Source organism: Trichechus manatus, unplaced genomic scaffold, assembly GCF_000243295.1.
Source record: "Trichechus manatus latirostris isolate Lorelei unplaced genomic scaffold, TriManLat1.0 scaffold00102, whole genome shotgun sequence".
NCBI lineage: Eukaryota > Metazoa > Chordata > Mammalia > Sirenia > Trichechidae > Trichechus > Trichechus manatus.
Window position 1 is genome coordinate 5,720,027 of NW_004444038.1, and position 27,527 is coordinate 5,747,553.

The window sequence follows — 27,527 nt, forward strand, 5'->3', positions numbered from 1 at the left end:
TAAGATCCCTCATGACAATAGCAGTCACGTTGTCGGCCAAAACCACAGTCATCTCAGTGCCTGATCTGGGGGAGGACCCACTTTCAAGGTCACTCACATAGTCATTGGCAGGTGTCAGAAGTCCCCCTGCCGGGCTGGGCTCACGGTTGGAGCTATTGATAGGTCTTGGAAATGCTCACCCAAGCTCACTCTCTAGGGCTTCTCCATAAGGCTGCCTCAAAACATGGCAGCTGGATTCCTCCAGAGCAAGCAACCCGAGAGAGCCAAAACAAATCTGTAAGTTTAGATGAACAAAAATACATTCCTCAAAAAAAAAAAAACAACTAAATAAAAGTGAGAAAAGCAGTAGGAAAGCGGAACCATACTGTAAATATTAATGGATTCACTTTGTCATTGAAGACCTTCCTACAATGAAAGCTCCAAACCCATTTGCCTCCTCTAGTAAATTCTCCAAAAATGCTCAGGAAGAAATAATGCAAATCTTACGTAAACTCTTCCAGAGAATAGGAAAAAAAAATTAAAAAGTAGAAGAAGGAAAAAAAAAAAAAATTCTCCCAGCTTGTTTACTAGCTGAGTATCACCTGGATACAAAAACCCAACAAAAATATTGCAAGAAAGGAAAGATACAAGCCACTCTCACTCCTAAACAGAGATTAACAATTGTAACCTAAGCATCGACAATCCAATCCCAGCAGTGCATTAAAAGGATGATACATCATCATCAATTTGGGTTTATTTCTAAATTGTAGTTTTAGTTTAACATTATAAAATCAATAAAAGCTTTTGGCCCTCTCGACAGATACAGGAAAAGCATTTAATAAAATACAACATCTGCTTATAATTAAAAAAAAAAAAAAACTTAGAACACTGGGAATAAAAGGGAAACTCCACGAGCTGATCAAAGGTATGTATTAAAAAATTAAAAGCATATAGCAAGCATCATACATATTGGTGAAATGCTAAAAGCTCACGCTTTAAGATCAGAAGAAATCTGCCTGCTACCACCAATTCAATATCATTCTGAGGATCCTAACCAGCACAGTTAGGAAAAAAAAGAAAAGGTATAAGAACTGGAAAAGCAAATAATATTATTATTATTCACAGATGATGTGATTTTTTTGTAAAAAAATCAAAAGGGATCTATAATTACATTAGCAGATCTGATAATTAGATCTGGGAGACTATAGATCTAAATGTCAAAAATAAATAAATAAAATTTAGACAAGAAAATACAGGATAATGTCTCTTTTACCTCCGAGGAAGTAAAAGAAAGAAAGACCTCTTAAACAGGATACAAAAAAGTGCTAACCAGAAAAAAAAGATAAATAAATTGGGAGAAAATGTTTTAATACATTTAACCAATAACAGGTCATATTCAGAATACTTAAAGAACTATAAATTAAAAACTGAAAGACAACTGAATAGATAATTAGACAGGAGACATGAATAAGCACTTAAGTAAACGTTTTTAACAGAGGTCAACCTCATTAGGAACCAGAGAAATGCAAATTCAACTACAATGTGATGGAGCTACACCCCCAATAGAATGACAGACCTGACTGGCAAGGATGAGGAGCTGAGCCAAGTGATTGCCACAAAAGTCATTTCATCTGGAGGTACAGAGCCAATAGTGAATTCAGGAATGCCAGGGATGTTTTGGCAGCTTGCTCTGTTCTATTGCTTGGCTTGGGTGGTAGTTAGTTACAATTCCACAATTAAAAAATAACTGGTTAGGGGTGGTGGTGAAGAAAATTTTGCGTTGCATGCTAGATGGTCCAGGGCTGTGGGAACTTCATGGTTAGCAGACATGCAGACTTCACTATCCTATCCCTGTCCTCCCTTCCCCAGGTCCAAGTTAGGCTGGGGAATGTAGTTTTCACATGGGCATATTGCTGACCCAAATATATTCGGTGTTGATTGACCAAGGAAGGAGACAAGAATGATTTTGGATAAAAACCAGCAATGACAATTCTCATCACAAGCAACACTTTATTGGGGATAAGTCTGGAGGTGGGTAGTTGGTTGGGGCAGGTTTTATTCATGTTTAGCATTAAGATCTCTGGAATAATGTAGGAATGTTCTATTGCCCTGAGAACAAAGATTGTTTTAATACACACACACACACACACACACACACACACACACACACACACACACACGGGTTGGGGGGTGGAGGAAAAGAGACAGAGGGTGGGGAAACAGAGACAGAGATGAGTGAAATCCTTAGATGTTGATGAACCTAACCCCACCATACAAAGTGGAAGATCATCCATAATGATTACAAGTGTTCAGCTCACAAGATGGAGGCTTTTTGATACAATGGGGAAAAAATGAGACCAATAAGATACAGAAAGATTTTTGTACTAACAGTAAAGACTTTTGTTACCACTAAGAACATAAAAGTTTGGCAAAGAATGATGTAGCCTCCTAGGATTCCGAAACCACCTTTCTTTCTTAGCATTTTTTGCTTTACTGACTTAGAAGTTTTATTACAATTATATGTAATTATGATTAAGACAGTTTTCATTTTACTCAAGTTATAAAAGGAAGTTGCTTGAACAGAACAAGGGGTTGCTGCATGGTTTAAAATCAGGAAAGGTGTGCATCAGCGTTGTATCCTTTTACCATACTTATTCAATCTGTATGCTGAGCAGATAATCTGAGAAGCTGGACTATATGATGAAGAATGGGGCATCAGGATTGGAGGAAGGCTTGTTAACGACCTGCCATATGCAGATGACACAATCTTGTTTGCTGAAATCGAAGAGGACTTGAAATACTTACTGATGAAGATCAAAGACCACAGCCTTCAGTATGGGTTACACCTCAACATAAAGAAAACAAAAATTCTCACAACTGGACCAATAAGCAGCATCGTGATAAATGGAGAAATTATTTAAGTTGTCAAGGATTTCATTTGATTTGAATCCACAATCAATGCCCATGGAAGCAGCAGTCAAGAAATCAAATGACATAGTGCGTTGGGCATATCTGCTGCAGAAGGCCTCTTCAAAGTGTTAAAAAGCAAAGATGACACTTTCAGGACTGAGGTGTGCCTGACCCAAGCCATGGTATTTTCAGCAGTCTCATATGCATGCAAAAGCTGGACAATGAATAAGGAAGACTGAAGATGAACGGATGTCTTTGAATTATGGTGTTGGTGAAGAATATTGAATATACCACAGACTACCAGAAAAATGAACAAATCTGTCTCGGAAGAAGTACAACCAGAATGCTCTTTAGAAGCAAAGATGACGAGACTACATCTCACCTACTTTGGACATGTTATCAGGAGGGATCAGTCCCCGGAGAAGGACATCATGCTTAGTAAAGTAGAGGGTCAGCTAAGAAGAGGAAGACCCTCAACAAGATGGATTGACACAGTGGCTGCAACAATGAACTCAAACACAGCAACAATTGTGAGGAGGGCGCAGGACAGGGCAGTGTTTCGTTCAGTTGTACGTAGGGTTGCTATGAGTCAAAACCGAACTCGACAGCACCTAACAACAACAACATAAAAATTTCACATGCTGTATTTGACAATTTGGAAAATACTGGAAGAATAAAAACTATCAACAATTCTATAGCTTAGAAATATGTAAATATTTCTAAGTGTAGAATTTTATTCTTTTTCATATAAATATACGTATATTTATGTATTGTTCTTATAAAATGTGTGTTCTACTGTATATATTGTTTTAATAATCTGCTTTTTCCCCCTTAGCAATATCGTGTAGTGTATCTCTGTCTATAAACATGATCTGCATTGTGTACAGCTATTATTTGTGTTAGCTACATAACATCCCATCATATGAGAGTATCATAATTGAAAATAACTAAGCTCTTTGGCTAGACATTAAAATAATCTACCAATTTTCAGCTCTTAAAATAACACTGGGTTTTTATGATGTAATACTTTCTTGTTGATATGTAATGTTCAAGGTTGTATATAGATAGAAATAGAGGTATAATCTTTAAACAGAAATTACTTTCTAAAATCTCTGATAATAACCCTTTGCAAGGAGGTAAGAATAACAGAAACACTGTACACCCTTATATTAGAAATTGAATATTCCTAAATAATAACAATGTAACTTGAATAACAGCAATAAGCAATATATGTGTAATAGAAGACTATTTCACAAAGCTTCATGTACCTAGTAGAAAGGACTTTAATTTCCTTGTTTACTTTTGATTTTGGAATACTCAATGATAGCCACTAAACAAAAAAAGAAAATGTAAAATATATTAGGATGATCAGAAATGAATACAGATATTTAACCAAGGTGACCGCATACCCACTCATTTTCTCTAAAGTTTCCCTACATGACAATCTCTCTGGCCCTTGGATGGTGCTTAAAGAAAAAATAAAAACTTCTCTTCACCAAAGTATCTAATCTGCCTGTGTTTTGAGTCAAAAAGGCAAAAACTGCAAACAAACCAACCAAACAGAAAACCCTGTCGACGAACACGGAATGTTTTGTGAAATATATTACATGAAATTAATAACATAAAAATAATCTTTACGAATATTAGACATGTGACAAGTAGGAAATCCCAAACCCAGAAACACAGATTTATACATTTTCACTTCAGTGATTACCCGGCCAGATTTTAAAATAGAACGCCTTCTGTGCTGTCGCTAATTGGAAACCACTGGAAAATCTTGTGTTATGACACAAAAGGAAAATTATTTCCAGTGGGATTTCGATCTTTCAAAACAACTTGGCGTGTTGATGTTGATCTACTTTTGTGAACACAGTTCATTTCTGGCTACCTGAAACCTTCTCCATGATTATTAGAATATTGAGCACGATGCCCTGTACCCTTAGGCCCTCAGTAGATGTGTACTGATTGAAACAATAATGCAGACTAAATATGAACTAGTAAATCCTTTACAGGGGGTCTGGTTCAAATCAATTCCACTCAATGGCAACCCCATGTGTGTCAGAGTAGAACTGTGCTCCATGGGGTTTTCAATGGCTGGTTTTTCAGAAGTAGATTGCCATGCCTTTCTTCTGAGGCACCTCCAGAAGTACTCAAACACGACCAGGCGGGTTGACTGTTTGCACCACCCAGAAGGAACCCTAGTGATGCAATGTGTTTGTGACTGGTTACTAATCCAAAGGTGGGTAGTTTAAACCTACCCAGCAGCTGCCTAGAAGAAAAGGCCTGGCGATCTGTTTCCATAAAGATTCCAATCAAGAAAACCCTATGGAGCAGTTCTACTGTGTAGCATATGGGGTCAGCATGAGTCGTGGGCTAGAGATTCTTCATAGGAGGGAGAGTGGGACAGTTTCTTCTAGTCAGTATTATAACAAATGAACAAATATTCTACTTTTGCAGCACATGATATACACATGATCATGATAACCCTTAAAACGATTATTAGAACCGATTCATAATTCACAAAGTACAGTGCAGTGTGCTTTCCAAATAAAGCCACAAAATGAAAGTAAATGTTTAGAATAACTTGAAGTTGCACAATTGCAACTTATTAGTATGATTTTCTAGAAAATGATTTCTCTTTTGAATATCAGTATCTGCACCCTACCTCTGCCTCCCAGAAATAATTATCTGTTCGTTTGCTGAAGTACAGTTATGTGTGGATAATTATAGCTATCACTTCTTTTAATTGCCATCCTTCTACTGATGTGAGCACAGACTTAGATCTTTCTGTGTGTACTTAATTATTCCCAGGACTTGTGGTTATTTATCATTATATTAGAGAACAGTTTTTAGTGTTAAGCCATTTTAGTTACATCAAACAAAATATTGTGAATATAAAGATGTTTATTTTGTAGGGAAATAGAGATACAAAAAATTCCAACCAGACCATTTTATGTTCCAGATGATTTTCTTTATTGCAGCTCCGTGAATATACATTTGATTCCTAGGCATAAAGAAATAAAAAATCACAATGAAAGAGTATAGTCATTGGATTTGATTTTCCATTGATCGTTTCTGGGAAGGCTGTCTTTTTTTTTAATTTATGTTATGGCTGTTTTCTGCGCACAGTAAGGGTTATGTGAGGCGCATAAAGGGCTTTCCAAGGGGAAGGAGTGGTGAGATCGTCTGCCAGACCAGGAGGCTACATTCTTTGCGCAGACTCCAGAGCACAGTGACGTGAGAGGACCAAACTCCCACTGATGCCGGTAACGTGGAAGAATGACTTCCATCAGCAGAGCCTCGGGATAGAGCTAGACCACTCCAGCTTTATCTTGCTAGACCTTCTGGTTGGAGTCCATAAAACATACGCAGATAGACATTTTGCAACATCGCTTTGTGTGAATTGTACAGATTTCTTTGGGATTTGTACTGTTGTCTGACTCAAAAGCAAACTTTCAGAGAAAAGGACACAGGCCTTCACTTGACCATCTGGTGTATTTTGCAGTCACCTAACTGAGCAACAGAAGGTGCCTAAACACAGAGGCAGAGCCCGCGAGGGCATTCACGAAGCCCTGCCCCATTCCTCCTCTGAGTTAAAAGCACTTTAATTCATACTAAATAATCTCTGTTTGAGACCTTTAATTAATTAAATTCTCTCTATTATAGTTGAGAAGTCAGGTAAATTTCTCCAAAATAGCCGATAGCACCCCCTCAAACCACCCTCAAATTGCCCTCAAACCAAGGACAAAATGGATGTATTGAAATGTTAATTTCCCATTTCCTAGCCCAGTGCTGAAGGAGTTATTCTGCCTGGGTTCAAATTCCAACTCTGGCGCTTATTAATTCTTATATTAAAAATGGGGATACTCACTAAACCTACCTCATGGGGTTGTTTTGAGGATTCAGCATGATGATGCATGCAAAACGCATTTCCTAGCACCAAGCCACAGTACCAGTTGCTGTTGAGTTGATTCCGACTCTTGGTGACCCCATGTATATCAGAATAGAACTGTGCTCCACAGGATTTTCAATGGCTGGGTTTTTGGAAGTAGATTACCAGGCATTTCTTCCAAAGAGCCTCTGAGTGGACTGGAAACTACATCCTTTCGGTTAGCACCTGAGCACATTAACCATTTACATCACCCAGAGGGGACTCCAAGCACAAAGTTATCAAAACCAAACCCATTGCCATCAAGTCGATTCAGACTAATAGCAACCCTATAGGGCAGAGTAGAACTGCCCCATAGTGTTTCCAAGGAGTGGCTGGTGGATTCAAACTGCTGACATTTTGGTTAGCAGCTGAGCTGCGCCACCAGGGCTCCCAAGCACAAAGTTAGTGCTCAGTAAATATTGCCTGGAGATCTGCTTATGAAAAGTCACAGATTGAAAACCCTATGGAGCAGGTCTACTCTGCACGCATGGGGTCGCCATGAATCAGAATGGACTTCATGGCAACCAACAACATCAACAGATGAAATAAGATTGAAATGTTGATAATTCTGAAGCCTGATTATGATTACCTGGAGGTTTATTACATATTTCCTCTGCTTTTATATATGTATGACAATTTCTGTAATAGTTTTTTAAATATTTCATCATGATAGGTAAAATAGGTAAATTACTATAGTGTTATGTGTATTTCTTTGAATATTTAGTAAAAGTCAACACGTTTGTTATTTATTGGCCTTTTATAGTGTTTCTCTTTAATTTCCTATACATAGCCATTTTTGGGGAGTAGGTCCTATACCTTGATGTGTAGGGCATCTCAAGAATAATAAAGCCTTTTGTTGAATGTAATTAAATATTGTAGATTTTTCTTTTTTGCATTTATACTTTACTTTGTATGGTATTTTAACATATTTGTAATATTTGTATACAGGCATTAATCCATTTTTTTGGCTTCATAGTTTGTGCCTTTGGTGTCATTCTTAGATTGTTTGCCTTAAAAAAAAAAGTACTGCTTCTATACTGCTCCTAATACGGCAACAAAATACAGTGTTTTGTTGATCATAATGCCCACTCAGTGGTTTCTCTAGAAGTGGACATCTTTCTTGCTTGTCAATCAGGACTCCCACCTACCCTTGATACTCATATAAGAGAGAGTCCTTCACATGAATCCCAGGCCCCGCCCTGTGCCCTGGAAACAGATATGTTGCCAACTGTCTACTTATCTCATTGCCTGCATTTCCAAATTTTGCTTGATCTTGTGTGCGCCTTTGCGCCTGTTTAAATTCCAGCTCATTCTGATGCTAGCTGCTTTAGACTCTTTCCTGAACTCTGCTGCTACAGTGTTTGAAAACAATGTTCCCACTAGCTAACTGAAGATATTACCGTTGCTTATGGCTGGGATCCGTTCTCCAACACATGTCTCCTCATCTGTAGGTCTATGGTTTCCTGGCCCTAGTCAGCCCAGTCTCAATGAAGTTAACCTTTCTATGCCTAAACCAAAACCAAACCTGTTGCCATCAAGTCGATTCCAATTCATAGTGACCCTACAGGACAGAGTAGAACTGCCCCAGTGGGTTTCCGAGGACCAGCTGGTGGATTCAAACTGCCAGCCTTTTTGTTAGCAGCCAAATGCTTAACCACTGTACCACCAGCACTCTTTCTATGCCAAGGTGTGTATCTATAACAAGAACATCAGTTGGGAGGCCTTGTTATGTGTGGAATAGGATTTTGTGGTCTTCCCTGAGGAACTAGCTCTCTCATATAATTGGAAAAATGTGCTGTGAGTTTCTAATGCTTTTTAATTTAGGAATCATGTATACGTTTAATCAATTAAATCGTACTAGCTAATTCTGCTTTTAGATGAGAGTAGCAATCACTTCTGCATTTAAAGTCCTCCATGTGGAACTCCTTCCACTGGATAGATATTTCTTTTTTATCATTCATTTTTATTAATCAGGTAACTTGTGGTGATGCAGGATACCGGATTTTGCCCCAGGAATATTTGGCAATGTTTGGAGACGTTTTTGGTTTTTGCAACTGGGGAGGTGCTACTAATTCAAGTGGGTAGAGGCTAGGATTTCCTAACATCCTATTACACACACACAGGACAGGCCCCCCGCAACAAAGGGTTATATGGCCCAGAATGAGAAGAGTGTTGGAGTTGAGAAACCTTGTTTCTATCATGAGGGATAATGAATAAAATGCTTTGATACCTTCCCCCTTGTTAGATAGTTTTGTATTATTTGGAGGGACATGCAAACTTCCTCAGACCCACGACTTATCTCCTGGATTGGTTATGAGTTGGTCTGTTGTGAATGGGAAGCTACCCTCACCTTTTCTTCATGCAGTTCGTACAACAGAACAAAATGTTGCCCGATCCTGTGCCATCTTCATGATCGTTGGCATGTTGGGGCCCGTTATTGTGACCATTGTGTAGTTCCAAACCTAGGAAGCTCGTCTTCCAGCACTAGATCAGACAATGTTCTTTTGTGATCAGGAGGGTTTTCATCAGCTGATTTTCAGAAATAGATTGCCAGGCCTTTTATCCTAGTCTGTCCTAGTCTGGAAGCTCTGCTGAAAGCTGTCCACCATGGGAGACCCTGCTGGTATTTGAAATACTGGTGACATAGCTTCCAGCATCATAGCAAAACACAAGCCACCACAGTATGACCAACTGACAGATGGGTGTGGAAATAAACTATAATCAGTGGAATTCATCGGACACATAGGCTTGGTTGGGTATATCTTATCTGTCTTTTAATCCTTTCTTTGGCTCCCTGTTACCCTACAAACAAAATACAAACTGCCTTCTGTTGCAAACCAAGTTAATTGTTTTACTCTGCATTCTCCATGTGCTTCTCTTGCCCCCGTCTATGCTTCACCAGAAGGAACTCTGGTGGCACAGAGGTTTAGCGCTCAGCCATTAACCCAAAGGTCGGCAGTTTGAACCCACCAGCAGCTCTGAAGGAGAAAGATGTGGCAGTCTGCTTCTGTAACATTACAGCCTTGGAAACCCTATGGAGCAGTTCTACTCTGTCTTATTGGGTTGCTGTGAGTTGGGATTGACTCAGTGGTAACCGGTTTTGGTTTATACTTCATCAACCTATTTTCAGTCTCTAGAAAAGTTTTCTTTCCCCCCTCTAATACTTCTTGACTCACTTATGCGCTATTATGATGTTCTTCTTTATTAGCATTTTATCTCCCTTGACTGGTCTACTTCCTCTTTTACTAAATAGAATGGCAACACTACTCATATTCCCCATATTTCATTGGAAAATGTTGTTAATGTGTATTCTGTGAAATAGAAATGCTTTAGTTTATTAAAATACATACACAAATGGTTTTATTTAGGGGACGGAGTCACTACTTAACTACCCCTTTGGTGCTGTCGTGACAGGTTTGCCTGGAGAAGACGTATACTCAAGGCTGTCGGTGAGCGGTACAGCAACGTCCTCATTTCAGAAACATCGGGAGAGTCACACCTCTCAGGTAAATAGCCCTGGGTAGTCACATCATCCATAATAACTTGAAAATTTACTTATGAACAAGAGTCATTAAACCATGCCCAATAACATATATTCTTGCTGGACTAGAGAACTCAGTTGTTGTCACTTCCTCCCTCAATGTCTTTAACTTATCATTCCGTTCCTTCCTCTGTCACAGTTCTTTCCAATTTTCTACTTGTTTCAAAAAAAGAATAATCCCCAAACAACTAAAATTTACGAATAACTTTCTATGTAACGTCGCAGACGTAATTCATGTTGTGATAGTTTAATATCACAGGCAGGTGAGATGATTTTAAATCTACTTAATGATACTGATATGTTCTCCTCTCTCAACCTCAAGCTCAGGTAAGACTTCAAATGTCAACAACATGGAAATAAAATGCTTGAAGCACCTGGGGTTCTATGTCTTGCCTTTATATCCCCGTTAAACCAAACCCCTCGCCGACTCATAGTGACCCTGTGGGACAGAGTAGAACTGCCTTGTAGGGTTTCCAAGGCTGAAATCTTGATGGAAGCAGACTGCCTCATCTTTTTCTCATGGAGCAGCTGGTGGATTTGAACCTCCAACCTTTCAGTTAACAGCTGAGTGCTCAACCACTTTGCCACCACGGCTCTTTTATTACCTCCAAATACCATGTAAACTGTTCACTGCCATAAAGTCTGTTCTGATGCATAGCAACCCTATAGGAAAGAGTAGAACTGCTCCATAGGGTTTCCAAGGCTGAAATCTTCGTGGAAGCAGACTGCCGCATCTTTCTCCCATGGAGCAGCTGGTGGGTTCCAACCACTGAGCTTTCAGTTAGCAGATGAGCGCTTTAACCATTGTGCCACCAGGACTCCTCAAATTCCTTGTAGTCCAGATTAATTTAAAGCATAATACAGTGAAACCTGTGAGAGCTGGAACTCGATGGGTCTGTCTTGTTTTTCCGGATCTCACGAGTTTTCTGCCTTTGCCTATCACTCGTTCTAATGGAAAGTGTTTGAGTTTTCCCTCTCTGGCATGTTTCTGCCTTTCACAGGTTCCAGCTTTTGCAGGTTTTACTGTATGTGATGAGAACATTGTAAACTCAAAATGAGTACACAGTTCATAAAACCGTTGGGGTGTGATTCAGTGATTTCATGTATATGCTTTAATGTATTTGGCCTTAAATATCTCAGCAAAATAAAGGTGATTATCACTAAAAGAAAAAAATTGTATTTTTAAAATGAAAAAGACTTTATATCATAGTGTTTAATGTTCTTTTATTTTTATTTTAAAATATGGTTTTTAAAAATTATCTTAAACAGATATGTGTTTGTATTCAACGTGGCATTCTTTTTGCAATAAAGCGCACAAACCAACAATATTAAAGATTTTATTATCAATATAGCCAATGATAATTGTTTTAGGCAACAAGGTTCTTATTTTATGTGAAGTTAGATTATAGTTTGCATTGTGTCATATATTGATGTAAAAATCTAAAAAAACCTCAGTCAAGGATATTGGACATCATGTAGACATGGTCATATTATCACCTGAGATTTGTCTAAATAACCCTGATGAGATAGTGAGAAATATCAATAATTTTACTGTTAAAAATAAATCTTAACAAAGCACCAAAGAAAAGAAAAAATCATTCATAGTATTACCATCTAGGCATAATCCCTCTAACATTTTAATTTTTATTTTCCAGTAATATTTCTAATATGTATGTAATATATATACAGCACAAAGTTGGAATCGTACTACATATATAAAATTGTATGACTAAAATTTTCACTTAAAATATACCCTGAGCATTCCCTCAAACCATAATTATATTTTTTTAAAGATAAGACTGCAGTGGTATCATAATATTCTATCATGGAGATACACTGTAATTGACTTATCTCATGTTTTGTCACCACTTAGCTTTATTAACTAAAAAAGAATCTTTGGGGAAAAAGTAGACTATCAAGAAATATTTCCACTATTAAAAGATGCTGGTTTGAGGGAAGTACATATGATATAAGAAAAGATGTATTTATGCAACTGAAAAACAGTGATAAACAGGCTTACTTCCCTTGAGCAACAGGAATCAGGACATTGTGTGGCATAATTGATTGGAAAAATTTCCATCACTAAATAGTGAGGCTGGAATTCGAGGAACAGATTACATATAACTATGCTAATTTAAGAAACAGTACAATTTCAACTATTAACATCGCAGTAATATGAACTTTATAGCATCAAATTTTTGAATATTAGAAAACAGCAAAATATTCTCCATATACTAACAAATCTAGCACGATAGCATATGAGGCTAACAACTAAAATTGTGAATAGGATTTCAGAACTTCTTGCATTTATTTTCATAAGAATAAAGAAATCTGTATTAATTATGTAAATAGTCTTCTAATATAAAGAGACATTTACTAAATGACAGTGTATTTTTTTATGTACAGTTTGCGTTGTCCCACAATTTGATTGGCCTCATCATCATACTATGGCAACTATAAATTAGCTTTAGCGATGTGTTTCCAAATTTCTGGAATTCTTCTAATTTGTTACTGGCAAGGCATCATTGACATTATGTGATTGTTAAACCTAGAGTTATTAAGAATTGCTAGTTGAATTTAAGAGACCCTCTGTTTTAGCCACTTCTTGTCTTCTGCCAATGTTCAAGGTAGAAGAAGCATGCACGTTCCAGCAGGCAGAGACCTTGTGTGAACTGAAAGTATTAGAAGTTCCACAAATAGGCACCATTTAATTCATTCTATGCATACTCCACCTTAGTGTTTGCTAAATGTTGCTTTCTTCTCTCTCAATGAAAAACAATTAGAGGGGGGAAAATTGGAAAGATTTAAGTGTAAGCTTGACTTAGTTGAATTGTGAGCGAGGACCTTGTGTTCTATTGCTGGGGAAAACGCTAATAATCAAATATTATTTCAATAAACTTTCATACAAAGAAAAAATAAATAAATCCTAACAATATGTGATCTGCTGAAGTCACTTACACTGATACATTGGCACTGAAATAAAAAGAAAAAGGTGATTAGCTGTAATAATAGATTGTCCTAAGCATCCCCTCTATTCCTTATAGATGTAGGTACTTTACCTTTTAAGCATTACTGATGGTTTCCAGGAGATAATCCGGAGGAGGACCTGCTGGTAACGAACACTGGCTTGATTTTCATTGCAAGGTTGACTCCTGCACTGTATAACATAATGATAGGCCATTTGACATCCTTTCGAGGACTTCCACTACAGCGTGGTCCATAGAGAAGGGAGAAGAAGGTGCATAAAATAGCTTCTCTGTAACTTTTCCTCTGGGCTTTCATAGAATTGGCTAAGAAGCCGAGAGAGATGGGAAAGGTCATCAAGAATAATATTACATTCTCAGTTTTCAATGGGGGCTTGTCTTCAAGTACAAACATCTCTCATGAAGGAGTAGCCTCCGGTCATCTTACAGGGCTTTTTTTTTTTTTCAAGGAAACAGAAAACCATGCTCATTTTCTTCCATGCAAAAGTACACATGGTGGGACACATCGTCACTGTTGAAAAGCTATGAGAGTTGTATGAAACTATATATTTAATAGCCACATATGTCTCAGAATTAATCTTTTCTATGACGTTTATCGAGAGAGGATGGACACATACAAGCATGCTGAGTTTTAGATTATTTTCTACTAATACAATTAAATAGAAATTCCATAAAATCACACATGAACTGATTGGACATGTAGCGGTAAAATTAAATGTTGACTGAGAATTGAATCCCTCCTTATATTTTAATTAGCATCATCAGCAATTTTTTAAATGAAACTTCTTTAAGCAAGATAAAGGGTATGGGCATTAGTATAGATAAAACAGGAAGTGGATTTAGTAACTTGCCACATATAATAGGGGAGGAAATTTACCATGTCCCGTGTTTGAATAGATGCCAAGATCATCTGCCCTGTTTCTGAAAATGAACTTAGCTTCACCTACTAAAAGGAATGGAAGAGTCGTCCAACTTTTTCTTAAAATTTGAAGAGTTTTTGATTCAAGGTAAATGTCTAAGTAACTGTAGTGGACATTTGGAATGTGGAATTTTTGGCCACCAGTCATGCATTTAAACTTCTCCTCTCCCACAATGAAAATGTAACAGGAGCGATCCGCCCTTTCTCCCTTCCTTTGACAGCTAGACAAATACATGTGAGATGCGTTGTTATTGTGTGTTAGCCAGTCAGTTCCCACTCATAGCGCCCAGTAGGACAGAGAGAACTGCTCCATAGGGTTTGCAGTGAGTGGCTGGTAGATTCAAACTGCAGACCTTTTGGTTAGCAGCTGTAGCACTTAACCACTGCACCACCAGGGCTCCATTTTGCCACTAGGGCTCTTTATATGTGAGATAGTCTCAGTCAGTCAAGTATATCAACTATGAATTACGAAGTAAGAGACACCCTAATGGTAGGGGTGAGAAGAATAGACCCACTGCGGTGTTGGTGGCTTCTGGCGGTCGGGCCTGCATTCAGCAGCAGCCATGGTGTAACAGCAAAGGAATATTAATTAGATTATGTCTGCTGCCCAGCCACTGGATCCACCTTGGTTCCTGCCTGTTTTCCAAAGCTTTTCCTCTAACTTCATACTCTTCTTTCAGCTTCCCAATAAAGCCTCTACCTACTTAAGATGGCCAGCATTACTTTCTGTTTTTTGCAAATAAGAATTTTACTAACACATTAACTTCATTGCTGTTAACTGTTAATTCTGCTTTATATGCAAACAATCCTTTTTTTTTTTTTTTGAATTAAGCATACCGACTCCTGATTTGTTCTTAATAGAGATGCAAAATGTTTTCTGTCTAACGGGTATTAGAGTCTCAATAATTCGCAGTTGTTCATCTGAAGATACAGAATACAGACAACATAGTTGTATTCGAGCGTAGCTTTTTATTTTCAAAATATATATAACATCTTTCCATAAAAGTAATAAATGTCTTTCCATAAAAGTAGTAAAATCAATTTCACTTAAAATAATTTGAAAATAGTGAAAGCTGGGACTATTGCTGTTTTAATTTGTGCTTCTTTCTTATACAGAAGACTCAGTAGGCCCACGCTGTGAACCAGAATAAAATATTCATGACCTTCCTTAGCACTGAGCCTAAATAAAACCAGCAGCGAATGTATGACATCGTGGGATTCCACATACTTGTTGCTGAGTGGGGCTTTGTGGCACTTCTAATCACTCAAATCTGGAATTCCATAGGCTATTTATATGAATTCAAATTGGTTTTGGAATTAGACAGCATTTATAAAAATAATAGGTCTTTCATCGACTTGTCATTGATGAGATCTAAAATAATTTTAAAAAAAACAAAAACAAAACAATTCTATGCTATTTGTCATGAGGAAGAAGTTGCCCAGTGGTGGAAAACTCTGCCGTGAATTGAAATACTGAGGATATCTTTCAACGCAGAATGACTTGTTAGCATTTTTTGCTTTGATTGCAACTCTCTGCTGACTCAGACATGGGCCAGGTAACCTGACACAGGATCACCCATGGATTATAAATAGAGCAACAGCGTGAAATTCGCAGGAGAGAGTCCTAAAGGCAGGCTGGTCGCAGAAGGGGATGGAGAAAATGCTTCGTACTAGCCTTTGGCACCACAATTACTAGTTACACATCTGCTTAGGAGTCCACATTTGACATTGAAAAATGAGATGTTTTCATTTTTCGTTTGAGCATAGCTTATTTATGTTTTCATTACAATTTAAGCCTCAACTTTTGTGCCATTTTATTCCTCTCTGCAGTCAATTTTCCACAGTAATATGTGTGTGTTTTATGATCTTTTGTTTTCATTTGGAGCATTTATCGTATTTTCCAAACTTTTTTTTAATGTTCTCTTTGTTTTCTTTTTCTAAAGTACATAAAATTTTATTCTTAGTCTCTGTAATAGCCACAAATTCGTCATAAAATATCATGGATGGTCTCTGATTTTAAGAAGATGGCAATCAGGCATTCAAGGCAATAATATCTTGCCTCCACTCCAGACAGAACTGCCAGTGAAAGCCATAATATAATCAATATACGATTGATCCACATCAAGAAACAAATTGTTATGTGGTTTGTTTTACTGAACCATCCGAGAAACCTTTTTGTAATGTCACATGTCAACGAAATTAATACTTGTAGGACACTAAATAAATCCAAAGCCTTCTTTCTATTTTCATTGTATTTGTCACGTAAATACATCAGAGCATGGAAAAGAAGCCACTGTCTGTTAGATAAAATAACGGAATGTAGACCCGGCGAGTGCAGTCATTAAGGGATAATTCTAAAGCATGGGGCAGGGAATCGAAATTAGATAACCCGATCAGAAGGAAAAACAAAAAAAAGTAGGTTTCATATATGGTCTACACACAGAAGGAGACCTGGCATGAAAAAGCTCCTTCACCCAGCTGAGGTCTCAGGGAATCAGTATTCGTTCACCACTCGTGACTTATGTATTGTGTGCAAGAAAATAAGGCAGTAAATTAATTTTATTGAATAGGTTGCAGCATTTTCCAATGAAAAGAGTTCTGTATAGATAAAAATTTGAAAAAAAGTCCTAATTTTTGCATTTTTCCTTCATAAAATTGCACCATATGTATATCCTAGGGAGCCCTGGTGGTGCAGTGATTAAAGCACTCGGCTACTAACCAAAAGGTCAGCAGTTCGAACACACCAGCCAATCCACGGGAGAAAGATGTGGCAGTGTGCTTCCGTAAAGATTTACAGCCTTGTAAACCCTTTGGGACAGTTCTACTCTGTCCTGTAGGATCACTATGAGTTGGAATTGACTCGACGGCAGTGGGTTGGTTTATGAATATCCTAAAGCTATTCAATGCACTGTATTTTTTTCTAGTTAAGACTTTGACTATTTAATATTAACCAGGAGAATTCTGTTGTGAGAAATTTTAAAAGAATGAGCAAGTGGAATCGTGACTATATATTTAATAAGAAATAAATTTTATGATATCTCTTCGCATACACCATCTAGATGGGGAATCTACAATTAGCCAACATTTTGCATAAGCCAGAAAGTAGTAATGCAACAGAGAAAAAGTGGTTAATTATGAATTTTAAGTAACTTTAGAATTTCAATATTAATTTAATGAAATTTTAAAAATTAAAGAAAGAAAAGAACTACTTGTGAATCCAAGATATATTATTTAACATTTGAGTGTCTTTTTACTCTCAACAGTAATTTGAAGAGAGTAGTAATTCTTTTTCTGGGTGGATTAAAGAAAATATATGTAAAGAGCCCAGAATGCTGTCTGCAATAATATGTATGACCCCTCCAAAACAATACTTGCTATTATCATGGTATACCTACTTTTCAGAGCCAATATTCTGAACAGCGATTCTAACTCTAATATTGTAGGTGTTAGCTAAAATATGGAGGAGATGAGGTTGAATCGTCAGGACTTAACACTTATTTGGGATTTTGAGACAATCTCTCATCTATGTGATTTTCAAAAATGTTTTATTGTGGAATATTATAAACTTAGAAAAAAGCAGAGTGGTTAATAAAACACCCAACCTTACCAAATCTTAACATTTGGCAATATTTGCATTACAGCCATTATTTTTAGAGAAATGCGTATTCCATTTCTTGATCCCATCCCTGCCTGGCATCCCAGCTGTGTTTGTACTTTACTGCATGTGTGTGCATCCATAAATATAACCAATGCTTTGTGTGTTTTTTAAAATATAAATAAATGTGTTGCTCCATACAGATCGTTCTGCAAATTGTTTTCTTGTTGTTGTAGACGGAGAATTTTTTTTTTCTCCATTTTGATACATGTAGCTCTTATTCTTTGTTTTATGCTGACTGTTAGTTCAAGGTTAACTCTTTCATGGGTGAATTTTTTTTTTTTTTTAATTTTTTGGTGATGCCATGTTTTTTCACTGATGGAATGGATGCCAAATCACTGTTTGTTTGGTTTTTTGTATTTGGAAAAATGGGGTGCCAATTGCAAGCAGGCCATATCAGTACTATGTTCCATAAATACACTGCGAATGCGGTACTTATCGGTACCATGGCCCAGGAAATGCAGCACACTTCCTGGTTACACTTGTGCCAGGAGCTGGCTTACTCAACTCTCCAAAAAGACACAGGAAATACTAAATAAGCATTGCTCTTGCTGCCCATAAAATTGCTATCAGTCTGATCTAGAGCAGGCCATACTGGTACCGTGCTCCATGAAGCACGTCACACACACAGCACATATCAGTACCGCGGTCCAGGAAGTGCGGAAAATGTGAGTGGTAGGTTTATCCACTAGGAGCGCTAGGCTGCTAACCAGAAGGTCAGTAGTTCGAACCCACCAGCCGCTCTGCAGGAGAAAGATGTGACAATCTGCTTCCATAAAGATTTACAGCCTTGGAAACCCTATGAAGCAGTTCTGCTCTGTCCTATAGGGTCACTACGAGTTGGAATTGACTCAATGGCAGTGGGTTCGGTTTTTTTGTTTGTTTGTTTTTTAACCATTAAATGGTTAAATAAGGCCCATAGGTTCAGGATGTCCGGTTGAGTAGACAATGCTGAGAGAAATTCCTGATCACACTTGCACCCTTGGTTAGTGTGATACTGTGTTCACGTACCTTCAACCAGCTAAGCAGAGAGCAAGCCAATGGGGAGAGGAGGGCGATGGAGACACAACTCTATCCTGGAAGGGTGGGTTCACACCACCTCCGCCGCCTGTGCCCCCGTGTGCACAGTGACCTCTGTAGCCGATTGTGGTCCTCCAGGTCTGCACAAGGTAGTTGGAGCGTCTTGAGGCCCATGTGTCGTGGTCCACAGATTCCTGACCTCCATGAGAGACGCAGGGAGATGGCTGTTCATTGCTCAGTGACAATATGGCAGGTTGGACTTTTATGCTAAAACACGTAGTAGAGGGCTGGAGATTACAGCCACCTGCAATACCACCATAAATTCTTGTTCGTGTCTCCATTTCAATGCTAAAAAAAAAAAAGAAGTGTTTATATTACTCCACTTTTAGGTGTAAACACACTCCACCCTCTTTTTAGCTTTTCTCCAAAAAGAGTTCAAAAACATTTTTACATAAATATATTGTGACATTTCTTCAGAACAGCATGGTTACAGTTCAACAACCAAACCAAACTCACTGCCGTAGAGTCGATTCCAACTCATAGAGACCCTAAAGGGCAGGGTAGAACTGCCCCAGAGGGTTTCTAAGGAGCGGCTGGTGGATTCGAACTGCTGATCTTTTGGTTAGCAGACGAGGTCTTAACCACTGCACCACCAGTGCTCCACAGTTCAACAAAGTAGGGTGAAAAACTTTTGTCAAAAACCAAATTTCCAAGTTGTCTCTGTTATAAACAATGCTGCCGTTCGCATCACTGAGCCTGCCCCTAAGGTATAATTGCCAAAAAATTTGCCAGCAGTGTCACCTAGAAATGGAAGTGCTGAGTTTCAGGGTATGGGCATTTACAACCATATTAGCTATTGCAAAATGACTCTTCAAAATGGTGGAATCAATTTATATACCTCTAGAAGGTAATCAGGGCCCTGGTGGCACAGTGGTTAAGAGCTCGGCTGTTAACCAAAAGTTTGGCAGTTTGAATCCACCAGCCACTCCTTGGAAACCTTATGGGGCAGTTCTACCCTGTCCTACAGGGTCGCTATGAGTTGGAATTTACTCCATGGCAACAGGTTCAGAAGGGAATCAGGAGCCCTGGTGGCACAGCGGTTAAGGTCTTGGCTGCTAACCAAAAGGTCCACAGTTGGAACCCACCAGCAGATCTGTGGGAGACAGATGTGGCAGTCTGCTTCTGTAAAGATTTACAGCCTCCATAATTCTTATTTTCAGTGTCTTCAGATAAATTTTTTTTGTTTTTTTAAATTTTTAGTTGTAATCAGTGAGAGAAATAGGCGATGGTGGGCTTACTCTGTCTTGGCCAAGCTTATGGTGATTTTATCCAACAGAAATTTGTAATTTTAATGTAGTCAAATTAATCCTTACTAAGGCTTGTCTGTGTGTTTCCTGACACCAAATGTAAGTATATTCTCTAACACCATCTGCAAATGCAGTTATTCTTATTCTGACTTTAACCACTTGGAGTTAAGGTGACACTTTAAGGGACACCATTCTCCAGGCTGCCATGTCTGCCCAAAACTTCTGACACCACCTGCAGGCTCAGAGGTCCTCGGGACACCCTCAGTTCTGATCTGCTGGCTACAAATTTGGGGGTTCTCACTAACCCCTCAGGTTTGATAGTTCGTTAAAATGACTCATAGAACTAAGGGAAATGTTATCTGTGTGATTACAGCTTTATAGCAAAAAGGATACCAGTTAGGACCAGCATAAAGAAGAGACACACAGAGTGAGCTCTGGGAGGGTCCCCAACAAGGAGCTTCTGAATCCTAAAGAATGCCTTACCCTCTGTCTTGGTCATCTAGTGCCACTATGATAGAAATACCACAAGTGGAAGGCTTTAACAAAGAGAAATTTATTTCTTCACGGTAAAGTAGGCTAAAAGTCCAAATTCAGGGCATCAGCTCCAGAGGAAAGCTTTCTCTCTCTGTCGGCCTTCTCATCAATGTTCCGCCGGACCAGGAGCTTCTCTGCACAGGGACCCCAGTTCCAAAGGATGCGCTCCGCTCCCGGTGCTGCTTTCTTGGTGTCTCTATGCTCACTTCTCTCTTTTATATCTCAAGAGATTGCCTCAGGACACAATCCAATCTTGTAGTTTGAGTCCTGCCTTACTAACACAACTGCCACCTATCATTAGCATCATAGAGGCAGGATTTACAACATACAGAAAAATCACACAATATCGGGAATCAAGGCCCAGCCAAATGGATTCACAGAGTTTTGGGGGGACATAATTCAATCCATGACACCCTCCTATGCATCAATGTCTGTCACATACCAAGAAGCTCACCCGAGCTTCAGTGTCAAATTTTTATTGGAGTTTCATAAGGTACCAATAATTGATTGACTCGTGGAGATTGAACTCAATCTGTAGGTTGAGTTGATATCATGTGGTGGGTCTTCTGAGCCCCACACTCTGAGTCACTTGTTAGCATAACAATAACAATCCAATTACTCTGGAAATTCCAAGGGTTCAAAGGTTATGTTTCAGAATCCAAGGGCAAAGACCAAATTATCTGGGTAAGATAATTCTTCACCCACACTTACCTTTATAGTTTGTACTTTTGTTGTCCTGTTCAAGAAAATCTTTCCTATCCCACTGTCCTAAAGATATTTTCCTAGACATTTTTAATAAGTTTATGTTTGTTCCTTATATTTAGGAGTTTAAGCTACCTGGACTTTGTTTTTGAAAATGGTGTCAGTTAGAAATCTAAAGGAACATCTTTCTATAGAGAGAACTAATTGTTCCACAGCATTTGCAGTACAGTGCCAACATCTGAATTCCTCCTATGTTGCTTCCACACCAGAATCGTGCTTCTCTATATGTTCATCCATAACCTTCCAGACTCCTCTTTAATAGCACTTTATGGCTTCCTTGAGCACTTTTCCAAGCAGATGAATTGCCTCTAATACTTTGTTCCCAGAAATCTATAATATTTATCTCTTGTATGCAATTTATTTTTTTGTATTGTGGCCATGTGTGTATGTGTGTTTGTGTAGCCCCGGAAGACTTTTGACCGAGAATGCACTGAATGGATCTTAATTACTTTTGTATTCTCAACACAAGGCACTCAATAAATTGCCAACTCAATTTAACTGTCAACTAGTAGTAGCCCTAGAAGAATAACGAGAAGCAAACTGATATAATATTCCCTAACTATAGGGTCACTATGAGTCGGGACTGACTCGACGGCAATGGGTTGTTTTTTTTTTTTTTTAACTTTATCAAATATTTTAATTCAGTCCCATGTTAAAAATATCTCAATAAGCTTTTCAAGTAGGGTCCTAGGCAGTGATGTCTCTGGTTGAAAGGTTTTAAAGTTAAGTCGCATCTTAGGTAGTAATTAAGTGGTAAATTTGTTGTGTAATATGAAAATCATATACAATGAAATGACTCTGGAAGATCCCTCATACTGCCCATAAAGAGCAATATAGCAAAAAACCCATTGCCGTCAAGTCGATTCTGACTCATAGTGACCCTAGAGGACAGAGTAGAACTGCCCCATTGGGTTTTCAAGGAGCAACTGGTAGATTCGAACTGCCAGACTTTTGGTTAGCAGCCAAGCTCTTGTGCCACCAGGGCTCCAAAGAGCAACATATGTGATGTTAATGTATATACTAAAATAAAACCAAACCCGTTGCCCTCAAGTCAATTCCTACTCATAGCAACCTTATAGGACAGAGTAGAATATAACACTGTACAATTATATGCATGTATTTATGCATAATGTATAAAAAACATAAAACGTACAGTAAAATATGTATAGCATTTTCAATCTTGATAGAATTGATTGCATAACGTTGGATTTTCAGAAGTTTATTCATTCATTCAACGAATAGTTATTGAGGATCTACTTGTGCCATGTGCAGATCTAGGCTCTTGGGATTTCTTGGTCTACAAAACAAATATCCTTGTCCTCAAGAAACTTAAATTCTAGTAGGGGAAAGTAAACAATAAAGTAAGTTATATAAGTAAAATACATAATATGCTCAACACGTGAAAAGACATACTGAAAAAAACAAAAGGTAAAACAAGGATGATATGGGGGAATGTGGTATGAGTAGGTTAAGGGTGGTATGGGGAAAAGGTGAATTAAGTAGCAACTTCAAATCAGGTTAAAGTAGAGTGAGTCTTAATAATATGGATAGAGTAAGGCTTTAATTTTCTGATGTGACAAGTAATAGCTGAAACCTCCATTAATAATTGGAATGTGGAATGTATACAGTATGAATCAAGAAAAATTGGAAGTCATCGAAAATGAAATCAAATGCTTGAAGACTGATATCCTAGGCATTATGAAGCTGAAGCAGACTGGTACTGGACATTTTGAGTCTGGCAATCACATCATCTGCTATGTTGGGAACAACAAATTGAAGAGGAACGGTTGTTGAATTCATTGTGGAAAGGAACACTTCAGGATCTATCCTGAAGTACAACACTGTTAGTTGTGGATAGGTTAATATCCATACACCCATGAGGAAGAGCAGTTAATACAACTCTTACTCAGATTTATACATCAAAGAAGAATGCCAAAGATGAAGAAATTGAAGATGTTTATCAACTGCTGCAGTCTGAAATTGATTACATGTGCAATGAGGATGCACTGCTAGTTTCTGGTGACTGGAATGTGTGAAAGTTGGAAACAAAGAAGGAACAGTAGTTGGACAATATGGCCTTGGTGATGGGAATGATGCTAGAGATCATGTGATAGAATTTTGTAAGACTGCTGACTTTTTTATGAGAAATACTTTTTATTCAACAACACAATCGATGACTATACATATACACATGGACCTACCGGATGGATTACATTGACTGCATCTGTGCAAAGAGAAAATGGAGAGGCTCAATATCATGAGTCAAGAGCATGTTAAAAAAAAAAAAAACAAAACCCAAACCCGTTGCCATCCAGTGGATTCTGACTCATAGCAACCCTATACTGCAGAGTAGAACCGCCCCATAGGGTTTTCAAGGAGTGGCTGGTGGATTTGAACTGCTGACCTTTGGGCTACCAGCCAAGCTCTTAACCACTGTGCTACCAGAGCTCCAAGATTACGTAAGTCCACTGTAAATGCTTTAGATTTTACCGAATGAAAAAGAACTGTTGCATAGTTTTTTGTTTTTTGCGTAGTGTTGAAGAAACAGTTACATAATCTCACAGTAAATTAAAAGGATTACTCTGATGTGTTGAGGGTAGACTGTAAGATAGGCTATAAGTGGGGAGACAGTTGGAGCTATTGCAGTAATCCAGGTGGGTAATGGTGGCTTAGACCAGGATGCAATGAAGAGGTAATGAGAAGTGGTCAGACACAGGATATATTTCAAAATCAGAGCCAATAGCCAACAGGATTTTCTGACAGATTGTGGGGTGTGAGGAAGACGAGAATTAGGGATGATTCCAAGATTCCTAGCTTTAGCGACTGGAAAGATGGGATTTCCATAAAACAAGATGAGAACAATCATGGATAGAGTCATATTGGAGGGAAGATCAGAAGTCTGATTTCAGACATGCTAGATCTTAGATTTCTTTTAGGTCTCCAAGGAGAAAGGTTGAGTAGACGTTAATATCTGTGAGTGTGGAATTCAGAGGATAGATCTGGATTGGAGATACAAAGTTGGGAATCATAAGCCTTGTTGTTTAAAACCTTGAAATCAGGTGGGAACTACAGGGATGTGAGCGAAGGTAGAAAAAAAATAAGTTCCAAGGACTAATCCTTGAGGCCCTTCACCATTAAGAGGTAAGGGAAACAGAGAAGCCAACAAGAAGACTGAGAAAGACTGTAGTAGACATGGAAAACCAAACAAGTATGGTGTCCTTGCAGACAAGTGAGTGAAGTAGACCCAGGAAGAGAGAGGGGTCAAGTGTTTAAATGCTCCTGATAAATCAAGTAAAATGATTACTGAGGAATTGATCGTTGTCTTTAACAAATGGAGATTATCGATAACTCAAGCAATTTTATTGGATTGGGGGAGAGGGAAGTCTGACTGGAATTTATGATTTTCAGAATTTGCTCTTAAAGCTGGCACTAATAAGATAAAAACTGATGAACAAAAATAAAAGTGAGCATTGGTTTGTTTACATGCTTGCTTTTTAACTCATCATCTGTATCAAATAAGGAAGGTAGATAGCACCTGGGATGATAGTATAGATTTCCCCAAAGTCGGTGTATTGGCGAAGTGTTTTGAAGCAAACAAAATGAAATTCTAGAAATACTTAGGGCCGAAGAAAGGTACCAAACGGATGAAAATGGGTTGTTCCACGTGAACATGTGTTAATGATGGAGTATGAAAATGTCAAGTGCGGCTTCCTGAGATTAGGAAAATACAGAACATCGGTGGTGGCTTTGGTAGTAAAAAACCATTCAGACTATAGACTGTGTTCTGTATAGCCATGTATTCCTTTCATAGCTTAATACTGTTTCAAATTTTAAAATGTAATACAAAATAACTTTTATTCAAAAATATGCTTCTGTGAGACGTTCACAAAAAAAGCTGAAACAAAAATAAAATTACCTCTCAATTACCTTTCCTCAGTGTTGATATCTGAAGGGATTTTTGTTTGTTTGTTACGGAGTTTGTTGTTGATGATGATGATGTGTGGTTTTTCTCTTTGGTTTATAGCAGTATTAAATAGAACAGTGGAATAAATGTAACAAATATAGTCTGATTGATAAGTGTAACAAAATATAATGTCAAATCAAATGTAGATAAAGGAGCCATTGGAAATAGTCGGTGCCATCTTTTACTTTCCCTCCGTACATATTGTTTCGTAGCGGATTTCGACACGCACTTTATCAAACGTTGCTAAACGACTGCTTCGTTAAGAAAAATGTAGAATTAGGACCAGATCGTAACAGGATATAGTTGTTCTCCAACGTTACGTCAGTGTTTCAGGCTTCAAACTGCGATAATGGTAATGAATGGAATTTGGACTGAGGACAGTAATCTCCAGCTTGCTATGTTTAGCGGATAACTAGATCAACAAGAAAACTTTCGAATTAGCTGGAGACAGGAAAAGCCCAAAAGGGGAAATACACAGTATTCTGATGGGAGGGACATACCCAAAGAACAGTTTATTTAAGGGACAGGATGAAAGCCCCCCAAAAAGGATCCCATGTGTCATTTACACAGTCTCTCCTCTTGCATTATTCTGGATTAATTATGGGAGGTCAAGGCGTAGGACGGTCTTATAATTTTAAAGGACGGCTGAAAGCTTTACAAAGCAGAGCCAGAGTACAGAGACTGGGGACTCATTCACAAGTAGACAGTTCTCATAATATATATAGGCAACAATACTAGCTAAATAAAAACTGAAAATTCTTAGCAGAAATAAAGCAAATTGCTTTATTGGTGTTTTAAATGGTTCTCAGACTTAGTTGAAGCCATTCGTATTTAATCCACAAAACCAAATAAATTATGAGGGTTACTCAAGGTTCTATATAATGTTGGGAAAATTAAATCAAGGTGCATGATATGTCAGGAAAATTTTAATCCACTCCTCTCCCCCCCAAAATGTCCATTTTTCATGTTTAGTAAATTTGACTGCAAGTTTAGTCAAATTGATTGCATAGCAACATGTGAACTAAAACAAACAAGACATTTGAGTGGATATTTATAAAAAAACCAAACCCGTTGCTGTCCAGTCGATTCTGACTCATAGTGACCCTGAAGGACAGAGTAGAACTGCTCAATAGGGTTTCCAAGGAGCGGCTGGTGGATTCAAACTGCTGACCTTTTGGTTAGCAGCCCAGCTCTTAACCACTACGTCACCAGGGTTTCTGACTGAATATAAGATCTCGAATTTAGTTTTTCAAATTTTAGTTAAATTAGTTTGTATAAACAGAATATAAATTGATTTCAGTTCCACTATCTGATTTTCAGCTAAAATGTTAAGAACTGTATTAACATATCAGAGGCATGTATGTTAATGCTTAATTTTATAACGCTGAAGTTATTATGGATTTAGGTTGTGAAAACTAAATAAGATAAAAATTTGTCCAAAAAAAATTAGTATGATATGTACAATCTAAATGTTGAAGAACAAAACTGTGTGTTAACTTTGTGATAGCTCAAGAAAATTAATGGAATAACCAATATAAAAGAATGAAAGCAACTCTACAATATTATTAAAAGTTTAAATGGAAAAAAGTGAAAGTTACCATTATTTACAATTACCTTTTTTTCCTAGATAAGAGAAAATTTTAAGTTATAAACTATAGCAAGAGGCTAAGCATAAAATATGTACTACAACTGTATTATATTATGTCTTTTTTCAAAGTTTGGAGACTCTGATCTGCGTAGAGTACAGATAAAGAATAAAAACATGCCTTTTCTGTAAGTGAAAATTATTAGACATTAACGCTATTCCTGCTCAAAGTATTCGAGAATTGGAAGAGAGACGCTGGGGGACCTGGGGCTCAGAGTTCCTGATTTAGACAGTGCTGTGTGCGCTAATGTTGCCTGACAGTCTTGAAATTAAATGTCAGATGACACAAACAGAAAATTTTCCACTATGGTGAAACATCCTTAGTTAACATCGGTGAAGGAATTTATTTTATGACCTTATTAGACCTGATTGTTCC

General features: G+C 37.9%; 1 protein-coding gene across 1 annotated transcript in view; it reads left to right on the forward strand.

Annotated features, from left to right (window-relative positions):
- The window catches only part of MYO16 (myosin XVI), a 637,778-nt gene that overhangs the window by 581,762 nt on the left and 28,489 nt on the right, over positions 1-27,527 (forward strand). The window contains exon 34 of the mRNA XM_004382940.2: positions 10,235-10,326. Coding sequence (XP_004382997.2) covers positions 10,235-10,326 — 92 coding nt within the window. The remainder of the gene's footprint in view (positions 1-10,234; positions 10,327-27,527) is intronic.